Source organism: Botrytis porri, assembly GCF_014898465.1.
Source record: "Botrytis porri strain MUCL 3234 chromosome Unknown BPOR_008, whole genome shotgun sequence".
In the NCBI taxonomy this organism is placed as follows: domain Eukaryota; kingdom Fungi; phylum Ascomycota; class Leotiomycetes; order Helotiales; family Sclerotiniaceae; genus Botrytis; species Botrytis porri.
The window spans coordinates 2,518,732-2,532,717 of NW_024066082.1; the positions used below are offsets into that span (position 1 = coordinate 2,518,732).

The following is a 13,986-nucleotide window of genomic DNA, read 5'->3' on the forward strand; positions in this document are numbered from 1 at the left end:
CTCAGCTCTCGGCAGGCAGCACGGATCCCCAATCCCACCCCCTGACCACGCACCCCCATCAGCAAAAAATTTCCCGAGAAGATGCACGAACCGCACGCACGCAATCACGGAACATGGGAATGTGATAGCGGAGTGCAGGAATCAGAATCTTACTCCGTGGAATTTCTTCATTTGTGTATGATTTGCCGATCACAGTCGTAGTCACTATCACATTGCATGTGCAGATAACATATGTGTGTGAGTGATAGAACATGGTTTAGACGTGGAGTCCGGGGCCAATTTCTCCTTTGGGATAGCAGCGCCGTGGGGGCTGGAATTGCGGGGGTTCTGGTAGGGGCGGGGAGACGACACGACATGTAGTGATATACTTTTTGATACCTTGGCGGAGGAGAGCGGGATTGTGTCTTTTGATTGGATGTTGATGCTAGCACATATTGTTGAACGGTGGTTGAGATTGACTCATAATAATCTGTTCTTTACCACCCTATGAAAGAGGTACAATTATCTACTTTTCTTGAATGCTTTTCTTATCCATTCTAATCTCAAATTCATGTAGGCTTGAGAGAGTTTTGTCTGGGGTCTATGTAAACTGTCAAAATCACAACGGTTCCCCTCCAAAATATGCAACTCCGTTTCATTCCCAGCGTCCATCAATCTCGTCGCATATTTCATGACTTGGTCTCTAAACACTTCCTCCCTTCCGACATCAATCCATGTTGGTGGTAAATCATACAAATTTGGCGCACAGGCTGGCGTTACATATCTCAGATGCTGTGACCGATGATAGGTTCTCCGGACTTTTTCTTTCCGTAGAGCTTCTGAAAGAGTTGTTTTGTCCCTCGCATCAGCGTCTAATATAAGCTGGAGGTCGGAATAATAGTCTGGAATGATATAAATGTCCGGCTGATAATAATCCCATACAGTTTTCCTCAAGACTGTAGTGGTCCAGAACTCCCCTTCGTCTTCGGTATCTTCTTTCAATTTCATAACCAAGCGATCATCGATTACAGGGCAGACTAAGCACTGTGCCATTAACTTTCCCCCTTCATGTAGTCCCATATCGACTCCATCACGAGCCATGATTGCAGTTGCGGCAGCAAGCCCTCCACCTAAAAACTGCCCAGCTATCATTATCTTCGTAGGATCAATGCGCAAATTGTTGGCCTCTTTGAAAGCGTATTGAAGACCACGATAGCAATCTGTTAGTGGAGTGGGGCACCAACACTTGTCCAGAAGGCGATAATCGATTGTGAACAGCACAAGATCAAGTTGTTTGATCAGATCGAAGAAGCCGGATATACCGTCAAGGGGTCCATCGGCCATGAAAGGGTCACCGTGAATGAAATATATTGCCGGTCTAAGGTTCAAGGATGTGGCGGTTTTGAGTTGTAAGATAACGACTTTAATATCTCCATAAGTGTTTGGAATTTCTGAATACTTTGAAACGACCACTTTCGTGGCAGATATTTCTGGGTGGTCGACAAGAACAGCATCTGCAGAAGTTTTCGGTCGGGAATGCCACTGACGAATCATGTTGGATGTTCCTTTTGTGAACCAAGAGCCGCCGCGTCTCATAGACCTTTCGTTCCGAGCTTTCTCGCGTTCATGGGTATCAGGTGGTGTATGAAAAGGCTTTGAAGGAAGGTCTTTTGAGAAGGGATGTTTTGACATGATGATAATTACTTCCGTTGTAGCAATAGTCAATTTCGAAATCAGAACATGCTGCTGGACCAATGAATTTTGAAGATATCTCGAGTCTGTATCACAGTTTAAAAAGTAAGAGAATAGCAAAAATGTTTCCAAAATTTCTGAACTTTGTCAGGCTCTGAGGTTGTCATGAAGTTCGAGAACACTGGGTGGAATTACACTTGAGGTTACTTGCCCATAATTGAATTGCGTTCTTGCCCTGAGATCATAGTAAAATGCACAGATCCGAACACAGAGGAGTAGGTGCGATATGGCTAAGGTTAGTACTTGGAAATGCTCAGGTTGTAGGGCTATTAGATCTAGAGACATGCTAAAAACTCAATACTGTATGGCACTATATGATCTGTGAAAATGAACGACAAGTGCTCATATTTACGATTCTTTCTAGGAAATGTGTGCATTTCCAATTGATCAATCCAAGGAGGAAGGAACAACAGTGAGCTAGTGATTATACAGTATTCCTGTTTATTCTTCCATTTTTCATGTACAAAATCACCTGGAATAGACAAGATAAAAGTAAAGCATAGTTTAAAATGACTAAAATGACTTTGGCAATTTTAGGTGTCTCAATTCACTTGAAATAAAGCTGCTATAGCTGTGTACACGTTGAAGAACGCACCTAGTGTATTACTGTTGTGAGAAGTTGTCCGATTTGTAGAATGAGGAATAATAAGCAGCGAAACTTGATAATCGAAGTGAAACACATTCGCAAATAAAATCCAGTCCTTTGAAATTCTCAGCAACCTAAACCGGGTATAGTACTACTCTAAAAATGACTCCTCCCATCTTCGCCGCCTTCCACAGAGGCAGCGTGTCCGACTATAGTGTGAGCTTTCAATATTTGAAAGGCTCTTAATATTAAGACTGAATCCAGAATCTCAAACCACATCAACTTTCCAATGGGATTGAACAGTTGAAGGTTCCAGCTGCCGGGTTGTATCTGGACTATTCAAACCCTTCAATCCATCTCCTAACCATTTCACAATCCCACCTTTCGGATCTCTTCTCAGCTAGCATCCCCTTAATCCCCTCTGCCATCTCATGATTCTCAAATCCTGCCGGATATCTCCCAATTTTAATATCATTCAATACAATGTGACGCTCGGTGCGGGTAGTAAAGGGGATAATGAGCTCAAACGCTATAATTCCCAAGGCATAAACGTCTAATTTAGGGCAGACAATAGTGGACTTTCCCGGAGGCATATAAAGCTTTGTACCTGCTTGCTTTGACCCGAGACGAGAAAGCTGTGTTGAGGGATTAAGCTCAATAGCTCTAGTAGATGGTCCAGTAGCAGGAGTAGCCGTAGTTTCAGCAAGTTTGACTGCTAGTCCGAGATCGCCAATGCACGGCGTAATGTAAGCTTTGTTTTCGTCGGCAGATCCAGTACACGTGGGACAGGCGCTTCTGCTGACGTCTATTAGGTCGTGCGAGGGAACGAATGCTTCCAGGTCCTTCTTGGCGGATAGGAATATATTGGCGGGCTTGAGATCTCTATGAACCAGGCGTTTTGCGTGCAGATATTGGACTCCATTTAGGATAGCACCTAGTATTCGAATTGTGGGAAGTGTATGAAAGCAGTGGCGGATAGGAAACTCGTGACCTGGTTGTGGTGTATCCGTCGAGATGTATTCCTCTAATGTAAGAGGATAGACAGTAAATCGGATGTATAGAATGCGAGCTCTATTGTCATGTGGAGTGATGGCATTGCCATTGTTGTTACTTTCATATTCTTCCTCTTCATCTTCGCTTTCCTCTGGCGACTTCGCGCCGGATCTTGTCGCGGTAGCATTTGAAACATCGAAAACGATACCACCATCACCACTATTTGTGAGGACCTGGTCACTGCTAGTTTTACCCCGTCTTCTGTTGTCTTTATTAAGTTCTTTCTCCATGTCCAAGCGCAGATCATTCATGCCGAAAGTGGGGTCTTGCTGCATCCCAAGTTCATCTTCTGATTGTTCAACCTCACTCATAGACATTGAGAGATAGCTCGACTCGTCCTCGGCATTCATTAAACGCCTTGTTGACGGAACAATTGCATTCCCCATCTCAATCCAACAACCATAGTAGTTGACAATATTGGGGTGTTTATGTTCAGCTAATGCTTTCACCTCAGACAACAGTGCCGCTGTGTCAACCTTGCGTAGCTGATCTGGTGTAATGATGACCTACAGGAAGTCAGCAAGAGACGTCTTTTTGCAACTTGAATCGATTGGGATGGTCAATTAAATTGAGATCCTCGACACCCGAACAATGACAAATGCTATGCTCAAGGGGCATAATTATTCTTACTCACCTTCTTGATAGCGCACTCTAGGTCATCAACTCTGTGTTTTACTTTATAGACTGCTCCAAATCCTCCTTTGCCTAGCAAGCTAATCTGCTCCCATTCTCTGTTGTAAATTGACCTGTATTGAAAAGGATTTGTAGTCAAAGCAGCTGACGAGAAAGGGTTCTTGGGTATCATTGCAAGATTGAAATTTTGCGGCTGGTCGAAATAGGACATTTCCATCGATGAATTAGACGCTAATGGAAGGATGGAGTTTTGGCTAAAGGTTGAAGTCTGTACACGCTGCGATGCAATTTGAGAGAGAATGGAATCGAATGTTGAGAGATAGCCCTCGCGTAGAGCTGCAAATTGTCGACCTGCAAGCTCGTCTGCTCTGGGAAGTACGCCTAACCTTCGAAGCTCACCCGCCATATGGCTAAAGAGCCGTTGAGTTGAACGCTGGATCTCTGGATGATTCTCCGGCAATTGATCATCTGGACCACGAACAGAGTTCGCGCTGGTCAAAGCTTGTGCTTTACATCTTGCCTCAATTAAGGAGAGGTAAAAAAGAGTGGCTTGCTGGTTGTTTGATTGTCCAATTGGCAATCCTACATCGCCAAATCTCATCATAGCTGTAGAGGGAGATTGAAAAGGGAGGTGTATATCCTCGGTGGATGAATCATAATGAGACTTTTCATCCGTTGTCTCCTCGTCGCTAGAGAAGGTTCTTTTCTTGCCAGTAGTAGAAGACATGATGTTCCTCTCCTATTTGGTCCTTGGACGACTTTCAATATCGAACTGAGGTCTGAACATTGAATTGTCGATATATAACAAACGAAGAAATTGGAGAATAAGAGCAGTATAGAACTGTTACGAGAGGCAAGTATGTGATATGTCTTTCTTATACGTGTCAAATTGGCTTTTGATTGCGATTTCTCCTTTAATGGAACCCTGTCAAGTGAAGGGCTCGAAGAAGAGAGTGTAGGCTACAGGATATGAATACGCCCTGAGCTCTAGAACAGTCATCGAAGCTTCTTTCCAATTCTGGAGAGTTGCGCCCTGTAAAAGTGGGTCCATGGCTCAGATACAGCACGTGACAAGGTCATGCAGAAAATCAGATGAATCATGGCGGTGAAACGCGTCAATATCAGAATCTCGATTTCTTTATCACAAGAAAGAGATGTCTCAAATGTTCCACATTGGAAGAGGCAGTAATACAAAGGCCTTGGCTGATATGAAATAAAACTTGAGTTGCGAAAACACTACGAGAACTTTCAAGCTAGTTAACTCTAACAATTCTTCCCCAGATCAGACATCACTGGCTTTTCTCTCTGCGGAAGTGTTGTTCGCGCGCTGTGACAGACAGAACGCATATGGCTGCATCAAGTGGTTTGTCTTTCATTTGAGAACTACGATCGAAGAACTAGAGACGGTCATCTAGTTACTGCCCATCAAAAGGCTCGACAAGAACATATCAAGGAAGCACTCGTGGTGAATGCGTCCCTTGACAATAGGGCGCATTACATTATCGTCTCATCGTCCCATCTTACAACACTCTTTAGACGATCCCGCTACACCCACTTCAGTGTCTGCTGAAGCTTTGATTTGGTCAATCAACGTCTTTCTACCAGGACAAACTTTTCTGCGTCCACGAAACGCCGCGCTGAAGGATTATGGTGAGCACACACGGACGACTTCATGACATCCCATCCACTGAATACTTTGATGTTGCTTGATGATATCGACGAGCAATTATACCGACTATCGATAATAGACAGAGCATTTCGTTGTATTGTTCTTCAATCACGCCGCTGCACCAGTACACAAGAATCGCTTTCATTACGGAAACCACTTGAACAGCTTGGCACGCGTGGTCATTTCTGCCGTTGCAGGTTCAAAGTTGAAAGCGATTGAAACACCTAGGAGGAATGGTTATTCACTACTTGCTTGCCGAATTTTACCTTTGCAAAGAGACTCCAGTCCCGCCCATTTTGTTGAAGGCCTTATTACGTTTTCGAACAAAGAATCAATCTTACAACAAGCCATTATCGGCAATGAATTTAGTCGTACCTAATATTATTCACGTTGACTTTCAACTTGTCTTGCAAAAAATCCCGGTTTTCCGCTTATCTTATTTGTTCATAGTAGTTACCAACGGGCAGCACCTCTACTTTCCAAGGCTTGGTCCCACGTCAAGTATTAGGATTATCATTAAAACATGAGAACACTTCCATGGAAGAAAAAGAATGGTTCGACTACACTATCCCTTCCAAGGAAAACCATTGCGTCGGTCGGCAGGTCTACAAAGCGCCTTCGTGTTGAAGCTTCTCTTTCTGACAGCGATGATGATTTCAACTATCCACCTAAGCGGATCAAAGCCATAAGCCATAGTTTGTACTCTTGTAGGCATTACTCTAATTCTTAGGCTGATTTTGATCAAGGTCGTGAACCATCTACATCGCCTCCACCAGAACCTCCCACTGAAAGGTTTGTTCGATTTTAAAATCTATTCGTTTGTGGCTAACCAGGTAGTAGTTTCATGGAGGAAGGTCGAGAGCATGATGATAAATATCGTATTGTTGAAGACGAATTTTTGACAGTTGCAAAGTCGTTCACTGTACATCTACACACAGCCGAATATAAAAGACTTGGAAAAATGGCCAAAACACGAAATGCTGAAGCCATTAATTCGATTTCAAGGCCTGTGGTTGGTAGAATGCCAGATGCAACAAGGCGTAAAGCCGAAGAAGTTGCAAGGTCGAAAAATCAGCGAAAAGTTCTAGAGAAATTAGTTGGCAAAAATGAAGATGGCCTTTCTGGTGATAGTGACGAAGAAACTTTGCCCTTTGTTGGAACATCACTTTATGGCCTGATGACAAGTCCAAAGAAAAGAGGTATATCACTCATGAACATCTCTTCTCCAACCAAAACTACAAGAGCAGCTGCGGGATTTCGCAATCCCACTAAATTTAAGACCTCACAGCGCGTGTCCTCTCCGACTATCAAAACTAAGACTCAAGCTGTGGATTTAGATCTAGATGCTACAGCTTCCGAAGACGATGATGATCTAGATGCACCTATTTCGGTTCCCAAGTTCTCACTCTCTAAACCAATCCCTGGGAGAGATGCTGTTAATACAGAGTCAGAAGCCATGTTATCGACAATCTCAACAACAGCAACTCCGAGTAAGCTGCAAAGTTCGAGTATTCCTGTGACTCTTGATGCCAGTGTTTATAACCCTACCAAAGCTCCGATTGCTGATCCGTCCTCTAATTCATCTATCACACAAGATAGGATAGCAAGACGAATTGCGCAGACGAAACTTAGAAGAAAACAGGAGGAGGAAGACAAAAAGAAGCTCGACATCATACCGACATTCTTATAATTGATCAACAATCATATGTTGAAATTATCATTACGATTTTATATCACATATCATTCACGGTTCTCGCTGAAAGCTTCATTCATGAACTTTGAACTAAATGGTTTATTACGATCATCGCAACTACAAGAGGTTTGTGCACATCATGATGCCTTGAATGGAGTCTCGTATGGTGCTTCGGCTTGTGGTGTGATACGCGCGAGATGCCTGCGTGCTCCACCAGACCAATCAACAAGAGCGGTATGAGTTGCCACTCTGTTATCCCAAACAACTACAGTTTTTGGTGCCCACTTGACTCTTACGTGGAAGTCGGCGCCTAGTGCAATATGATCATACAGGAAATTCTACAAAACAGTTAGATAATCGTTGATATATTGTAACATTGGGGAGGAAATTACCAATAGTACATCGCTTTCTTCTTGTTTCAATCCTATGATTTTTCGGGTGACTTGAAAATAGGTCAGTGACGAACACACTAAGTGAAAATCGCTTATACTTACATTGTTTGTTAACGTACAATGCCTTTTCTCCAGTCACAGGATGCGTTCGGATAATAGGATGAACGTTCACGACAGGCTCCCTACGAGCAATGCCATTCCTATAGCGAGAGGCGTTCACTTGCTCGATACCTGAATGTGTCGCAGAAAGTCCATGCAGACGTTCTTTAAATGCATCACTGAGACGATTATATGCTTCGACACCATTAGCAAAGAGAGTATCCCCTCCAGTTTCTGGGACGTCAAGAACATATAAGAAGGTCGTTCCCGGTGGCTGCTTCTCATATGTGACATCAGAGTGCCATGCTACACTATTTGTTCGAGTCTCGAAGAAACTATCAGCAGTTTTGTCACCAGCTGCTCTGTGTACTAGGTGAACTTCAGGATGATTTAGTGGAGCTCCTGATGTGGGATGGATGTGAGGTCGTCCGAAATAGCTGCCATATTTAACAGCGTCTACGATTGGTAGATCTGCAAAGTCTTGATCTCTGAAAGCTACGACCTTTCTCTCTGCGACAAATCGAGCCAATTGATCTTTGCCAGCATTGCTCAATTTGCTTAATTGTACACCTTTGATTTCTGTGCCCATCGCGGGTGTCAGTTCAACTGCCTCAACTCCCGATGCGAGTAGTTCTGGATAGGTTGTATCGGCATCCAATCCATGGTCTCTGTGCTCAAAAGATTCAAGAGGTGGGTATGTAATATCGTCCCAAGTTGGGAGATAATGTGGATACTGAGTCTGGGCATTAGAAGAGTTTCGTCACTCGCAATGAACTATGGTGAACACATACCGACGCAGGAGCAAATTTGCCAAGACCTTTCTCTTCGGCTTCTTTATCAAACGAGGTAGGAGCAAGCTCTTTATAGTTTCCAAGCTCATCGCGACTGAATCTATCAGTCACAGACTTCTTCACTTGAGTTGGAAGAGAAACTGTTTCTGTTGCTGAAGGCGCCATTGTTTTTAATAGGGTTGTTATTGTAGTGTTGCGATTGTTGGATGTATAAGTTTAACTCTAGCTTTCTTGATCAGACGGACATTTGAAGGACTTAAATACATCTGGCATGGCGCCCATTCGCAACGTCAATGTAGCTCATTCGCCAAACCTACCACATTCAACCCGTCGATTCTTGATAACGACATCACCCAAGGTTCTTATTGGAGCTTGCTCCTCAATTACCACTCCGCAAGATCTAATGATAGATAACAATCAGATCGTAACTCGCTCGGGACACCCAAGACGCAAGCAAAGACAGATGACACGCAATTCGGTGTAGTTGATCGTTGAGATATCAGAGTGGTTATTGGTCAATGAAAGATGGTGCAATTGTGCTTAGCGATCACGAATGTTGTTTGGGAAATGTGATAACAGAGTGGATATATCAGGAATCGAGAGTAGATAGTTGCATTTATTACGCATCACCTATAGAGAAGATCTCTCTACCTAGGACCTCCATCCCCGAACTCTCCCACTGACTAACCTACCGAGCCTACCCAGATGAGAGTTGATTTAGCACGTGATTTACAGCTGACATAAGTCACGTTTGTTCTTGGAAGAAGCTCTCAGCTCATCTGAACATGCATTGGACAGATTTTGAATTCGAAAATTTGATTTGAAGCAGGACAGGCTTTTGAATTGCCTTCCATCACTCATTATGGCTCATAAACCCCGTGAGCCTGAGTGCTGAGAAATCAAGTGCCAGTATGGTCGTTAAGACTATCCGTACCAATTGGTAGCCCGCCTTCGCCACCCTAGTGTGTCTAGCGGCGTCATTCTCTATCGTTTATCTCTGCGGGGCAACTTTTTTCTCTTTTATCAAAATCCCACCATCAAAAGAAAAAATACTAGAAAAAGCCCGCCATCATGTCTGCTATGGATGTTGACGACGCGCCGGTATCTATTGCCTCCAGATTTCAGACACAAGAACCAAAAACTGGTGCTACGTAAGTTTCTTCTTCAGGAATTCATTCAAGTTCCTATCGCTGATAGTTTCAAAGTATTCTCTGCTGCAACTGTGGCGCTCCTATCGATGGAACTACTTCCGCCGGTGCTCTCTGCTATGATTGTGTAAAGCTTACCGTCGATGTATCGCAAGGTATTCAAAGAGAAGCCACTGTACACTTCTGTCGAGATTGCGAAAGATGGTTACTCCCACCTCAAACCTGGATCCAAGCCTCCCTCGAATCCCGAGAACTCCTTGCCCTTTGCCTAAAAAAACTTAGAGGTTTACATAAAGTTCGAATTATCGATGCGAGTTTTATCTGGACGGAACCTCATTCTCGAAGAATCAAGGTCAAGCTCACTATACAAGATTCGGTATCGGAAGGTGTCGTTTTGCAACAGTCATTCGAGGTCGAATATGTAGTTGCCTATCAGCAATGTCCCGATTGTGCGAAATCTTACACCGCGAATACATGGAGAGCTTGTGTGCAAGTTAGACAAAAGGTTCCTCACAAGAGGACCTTCCTGTACCTGGAACAATTGATCTTGAAGCACGGTGCACACAAGGATACAATTAACATCAAGGAAGTCAAGGATGGTTTAGATTTTTTCTTCGCAGCACGAAATTCGGCGGAAAAGTTTGTCGACTTCTTGAACTCGGTTGCCCCTATTACAGCGAAGAAGTCTCAAGAACTTATTTCCATGGACATTCACACATCTACGAAATCCTACAAGTTCTCCTTTTCCGTCGAATTGGTACCGATTTGTAAGGATGATTTGGTTGCACTTCCAATTAAGTTAGCAAAGTCGGCTGGAAACATTTCACCTCTTGGTCTTTGCTACCGAATTGGTAATTCTATCAATATCCTTGACCCACAATCTCTTCAAACTGCAGAAATCAGTTGTCCCATATACTGGCGTGCACCATTCAAGCCTTTGGCTGATGTTCAGGAATTGGTGGAATTTGTCATTATGGACATTGAGCCCTTGGGTCCTACAAAGGGACGATGGGCTCTTGCTGAGGCTACTGTTGCTCGTGCATCTGACCTCGGATCAAATGACAAAACCTTCTACACGAGAACACATCTCGGAAATGTCGTCCATCCTGGGGACTCTGTTATGGGATATATGATGACTGGTACTAATTTCAATAACCCCCAATATGACGCCCTCGAAGAATCAAACAACTATGCATCGAAAATTCCTGATGTAATGCTTGTCAAGAAATTGTACGCACGAAAGAAGAAGTCCAAGAACAGGAACTGGCGCCTCAAGCGTATGGGTAAAGAAGAAGGAGAAGTCTTGCCCCGGAAGCAAGATCAAGAAAAGATGGATAGAGATTATGAGATGTTCTTACAGGATGTTGAAGAAGATCCTGAGCTCAGGCAGACACTTGCTCTATACAAGGCTCAACAGGCTCAGAAGGAAGCGGATGCTATGAGTGTGGCCGAGACGAGTGATGGTGAAGATGAGACACCAAAGATTGATATGAATGAGTTGCTAGACGAGTTTGATGAACTCAACATGAACGACCAACAATGAGTTTAACTATTCTCTGATGGTATTTCTTTTATATCCTTGGGTGGCGTTGTTTGGAAACGGCGTTTGAATGTTGTTTGCACAACTTAAAATGGTTATGAGGTTGGGAGGCATGCAGGGAACAGAGCACCCGGCTAAGCTCGAGGTAGTGAAGTGGTAAATCAAATCCTACATGCTAGTGCACCATATTTCAAGATGTATATTATGGATTGCAAAAAAAAAATATGAACATTTAGCGAAGTGCAAATTGATTATCCAGTGAACTCCACTTTTTTTTCAAATGATTGTTTTAAGAACCAAGTTCCCTGTGAGCCAATGATTTGTACGTTGTCTTCTCTTGATCTTTTTAAGGAGCATGGGATCATTCTCCTTCTCTTTATCAATGCGTGCCCGGTCAGTGCCAGGCGCCCAATCCGTAAAATGCAGACTTCCATAACAAATATGGAATTTCTCACAGTGCAAATCATGCCTTTTTTGTAAAGGATGGATGCACAAAATCATACCCGCTATGTTCAACGGTCCCCCTCAGATACATAACACATACTCCGTTATAGTACTATGTAGGGCTGCGATTGTGATGGGCGAAGTGAGTGTGTGGTGATGACATGAAGAGAGATCGAGGACGAGTAATGTAAAAATAACTAGTTGGAGGAGGATATTGAAGATACATATCATGAATGCGTGTTTGATAGAATGCTATTTTTGGGAGATGGTTAGTTGTCGTTTAGGGCTGGCTTGGATTTGGCGATATGCGGAGAAGGGATAGGAGAGAAAGGGGGTGGTAGAGAGTACTGTACAGGGACTTCAGAATCCGATGATCATGATCGCGATGCGAATTTTTAGCTCGAGCTTCTAGGTTGGCTGGGAGCGGCAGAGGGATTCACATAGTTGTGGAGAGAATTGGTGGAGATGGGTAGATGGGGCCGAAGATGACAAGTCTGCTTGACATATCTGATAGGGGCGATTCAAAATACCTAGTTTCTTGTACCAGAGAGCTAATTGAGGTATTAAAGGATGTAGAAAATGGTATAGATTATTTTTTGATACATAAGACGACCAATTGACCTCTCTGATTAGTTGAATACTGGCGAACTTTAATGCATCAAATTCCCAGACCATCTACAATACTGAGGCACAGCTAATTATCGAACACCAAAATCACACCAAAAGTCATACAAATTATCAATATATTTTTCAATAATAATATAGTATATATATAATGAATTTTATATAAATCTCTTTATTTTCAATTGAATTCTAATAAAAATAAGATTATTTATTTTTAGAATTGTTATTTATTATAAAATCTATATAGAAAGTTAGTATAAATTCAAAATATTAAAATTTACTAATAGAATAAGCGAAAATTAAGAACTTTTGTTTTGATATTAATTCAATTTTATGTACAATAATATTCTTATATTTTAAAATCATAAAAATGTTACGGGAGCTGCCTCTAGGGTCACGTGGAAGTGGCTAGAGATCTCTCGAGGTAGTTTAGACTAGACTTCAAGTAGGAATTCAATAAGGTTGTAACTGGTTGCAATTCTCGTAACTATAGTAATGAAACTAATGATTGTTCTCTTGAGCACGAAGCTCTACATTGTAATGAAATCCCATTCCCTTATATAGACCTTCGTTCTCTGTTGTCCCATTGATCCCATCGTGTCCCACCAGGTGGGAGCAGTGGGATCCAGTGAGAATCTCTAATCTCGTGACTTCCTGATCAGGTGACTCGGTATGTTGGATGCCGTCGTAACAAAAAAATCAGTTCTGGATTTCTGAATATTGAATAAAAATATATTGAGAATTTTGATTGATTTTAATGATTTTGAATATTTATGTTTTATAATTAAAAATAGAATAAAATGACTGTTTTTGGTGTGATTTTTGGAGCCGACGAACAAGATGGCAGATGGAAATTTTCCAAGAGAGTGAACAATTCGCTTCCAATCATATTCGAATCCTTCTTGCGGCGACGGGTAGACGCATGAAGGTGCACCCCCCGCCCCAGACAGATCCAGTGGTTTGTTTGTACCGATTGAGTGGTAGTAAATTTTTTAGTACACCGCTAGACAAACCTAATGTCCCAGAATTCGACCAGCCTCAAGATCATGGAAATTGCAAATCCTCATCCAGCTTTCTGAATATCCTCACAAATAGCTTGTGGAGGACATCGCTGCCAATCGAATTTGGGTATAGATCTATCATTTCGCTTGAGCATCAACATGAAGATGACATTCAATGGGAAAGGTTCTTGATAATTTCTCAAAAATTCAGGTTTTGCTACAGTGCTCGCAGTAAAAATGGCCCGGAGTTTTGCCACGCCATTTTGAATGTCCCCTTCTATTCGATGTATACTTGCAAGAGCATTGCGGAGTGAAGCAAAGTAGAAGTTTGCAATGTAACTCTTTTGCATATAGAAGGCCTAACGAATCGTGGAGCATCCAGGCATTCAAAAAGCTAAAGTAAAGAATCGTAGCTCAGGGGAACATATCAAACGGAGTGCCATCAGCATTATTTGATGGATCGTATCTCCTCGATGGCCTTGAGAGTAAGTAAATCTGCCGATAATATAAAGACTTTAAGCAACTAAAAGCTGATCACAAATTCATATAGATGCATTATCAAGGGAGTATGAATTGCCGGAG

The 13,986-nt window shown here is 42.6% G+C and overlaps 5 protein-coding genes across 5 annotated transcripts; 2 read left to right on the forward strand and 3 right to left on the reverse strand.

Annotated features, from left to right (window-relative positions):
• Positions 1 to 501: 501 nt before the first annotated feature.
• Positions 502 to 1,671, reverse strand: EAF01_006825 (uncharacterized protein; the record flags this gene model as incomplete). The annotated part of the gene is made up of 1 exon (XM_038915079.1): positions 502 to 1,671. One exon carries the CDS (start codon positions 1,669 to 1,671, stop codon positions 502 to 504), a length of 1,170 nt encoding a protein of 389 aa, XP_038770034.1.
• A 1,046-nt stretch (positions 1,672 to 2,717) lies between these two features.
• EAF01_006826 (uncharacterized protein) lies at positions 2,718 to 4,730 on the reverse strand (the record flags this gene model as incomplete). Its single annotated transcript, XM_038915080.1, has 3 exons — positions 2,718 to 2,738; positions 2,800 to 3,876; positions 4,005 to 4,730. The coding sequence occupies 3 exons, from the start codon at positions 4,728 to 4,730 to the stop codon at positions 2,718 to 2,720; spliced, it is 1,824 nt and encodes a 607-aa protein (XP_038770035.1).
• Positions 4,731 to 5,174: 444 nt separating this feature from the next.
• Positions 5,175 to 7,371, forward strand: EAF01_006827 (uncharacterized protein). Its single transcript, XM_038915081.1, has 3 exons — positions 5,175 to 6,367; positions 6,419 to 6,464; positions 6,513 to 7,371. The coding sequence occupies exons 1-3, from the start codon at positions 6,196 to 6,198 to the stop codon at positions 7,360 to 7,362; spliced, it is 1,068 nt and encodes a 355-aa protein (XP_038770036.1). The 5' UTR covers positions 5,175 to 6,195; the 3' UTR covers positions 7,363 to 7,371.
• Positions 7,372 to 7,502: 131 nt separating this feature from the next.
• On the reverse strand, positions 7,503 to 8,812 carry EAF01_006828 (uncharacterized protein; the record flags this gene model as incomplete). The annotated part of the gene is made up of 4 exons (XM_038915082.1): positions 7,503 to 7,703; positions 7,758 to 7,807; positions 7,860 to 8,589; positions 8,648 to 8,812. The coding sequence occupies 4 exons, from the start codon at positions 8,810 to 8,812 to the stop codon at positions 7,503 to 7,505; spliced, it is 1,146 nt and encodes a 381-aa protein (XP_038770037.1).
• A 490-nt stretch (positions 8,813 to 9,302) lies between these two features.
• EAF01_006829 (uncharacterized protein) lies at positions 9,303 to 11,582 on the forward strand. Its single transcript, XM_038915083.1, has 2 exons — positions 9,303 to 9,798; positions 9,853 to 11,582. Exons 1-2 carry the CDS (start codon positions 9,719 to 9,721, stop codon positions 11,336 to 11,338), a joined length of 1,566 nt encoding a protein of 521 aa, XP_038770038.1. The 5' UTR covers positions 9,303 to 9,718; the 3' UTR covers positions 11,339 to 11,582.
• Positions 11,583 to 13,986: the final 2,404 nt, after the last annotated feature.

Coding starts and splice junctions, on each gene's coding strand:
- EAF01_006827 (XM_038915081.1), top strand. CDS start 6,196: ATGAGAACACTTCCATGGAAGAAAAAGAATGGTTCGACTACACTATCC. Junction 6,368..6,418: donor GATCAAAGCCATAAGCCATA/GTTTGTACTCTT, acceptor ATTTTGATCAAG/GTCGTGAACCATCTACATCG. Junction 6,465..6,512: donor CCAGAACCTCCCACTGAAAG/GTTTGTTCGATT, acceptor ACCAGGTAGTAG/TTTCATGGAGGAAGGTCGAG.
- EAF01_006829 (XM_038915083.1), top strand. CDS start 9,719: ATGTCTGCTATGGATGTTGACGACGCGCCGGTATCTATTGCCTCCAGA. Junction 9,799..9,852: donor GAACCAAAAACTGGTGCTAC/GTAAGTTTCTTC, acceptor ATAGTTTCAAAG/TATTCTCTGCTGCAACTGTG.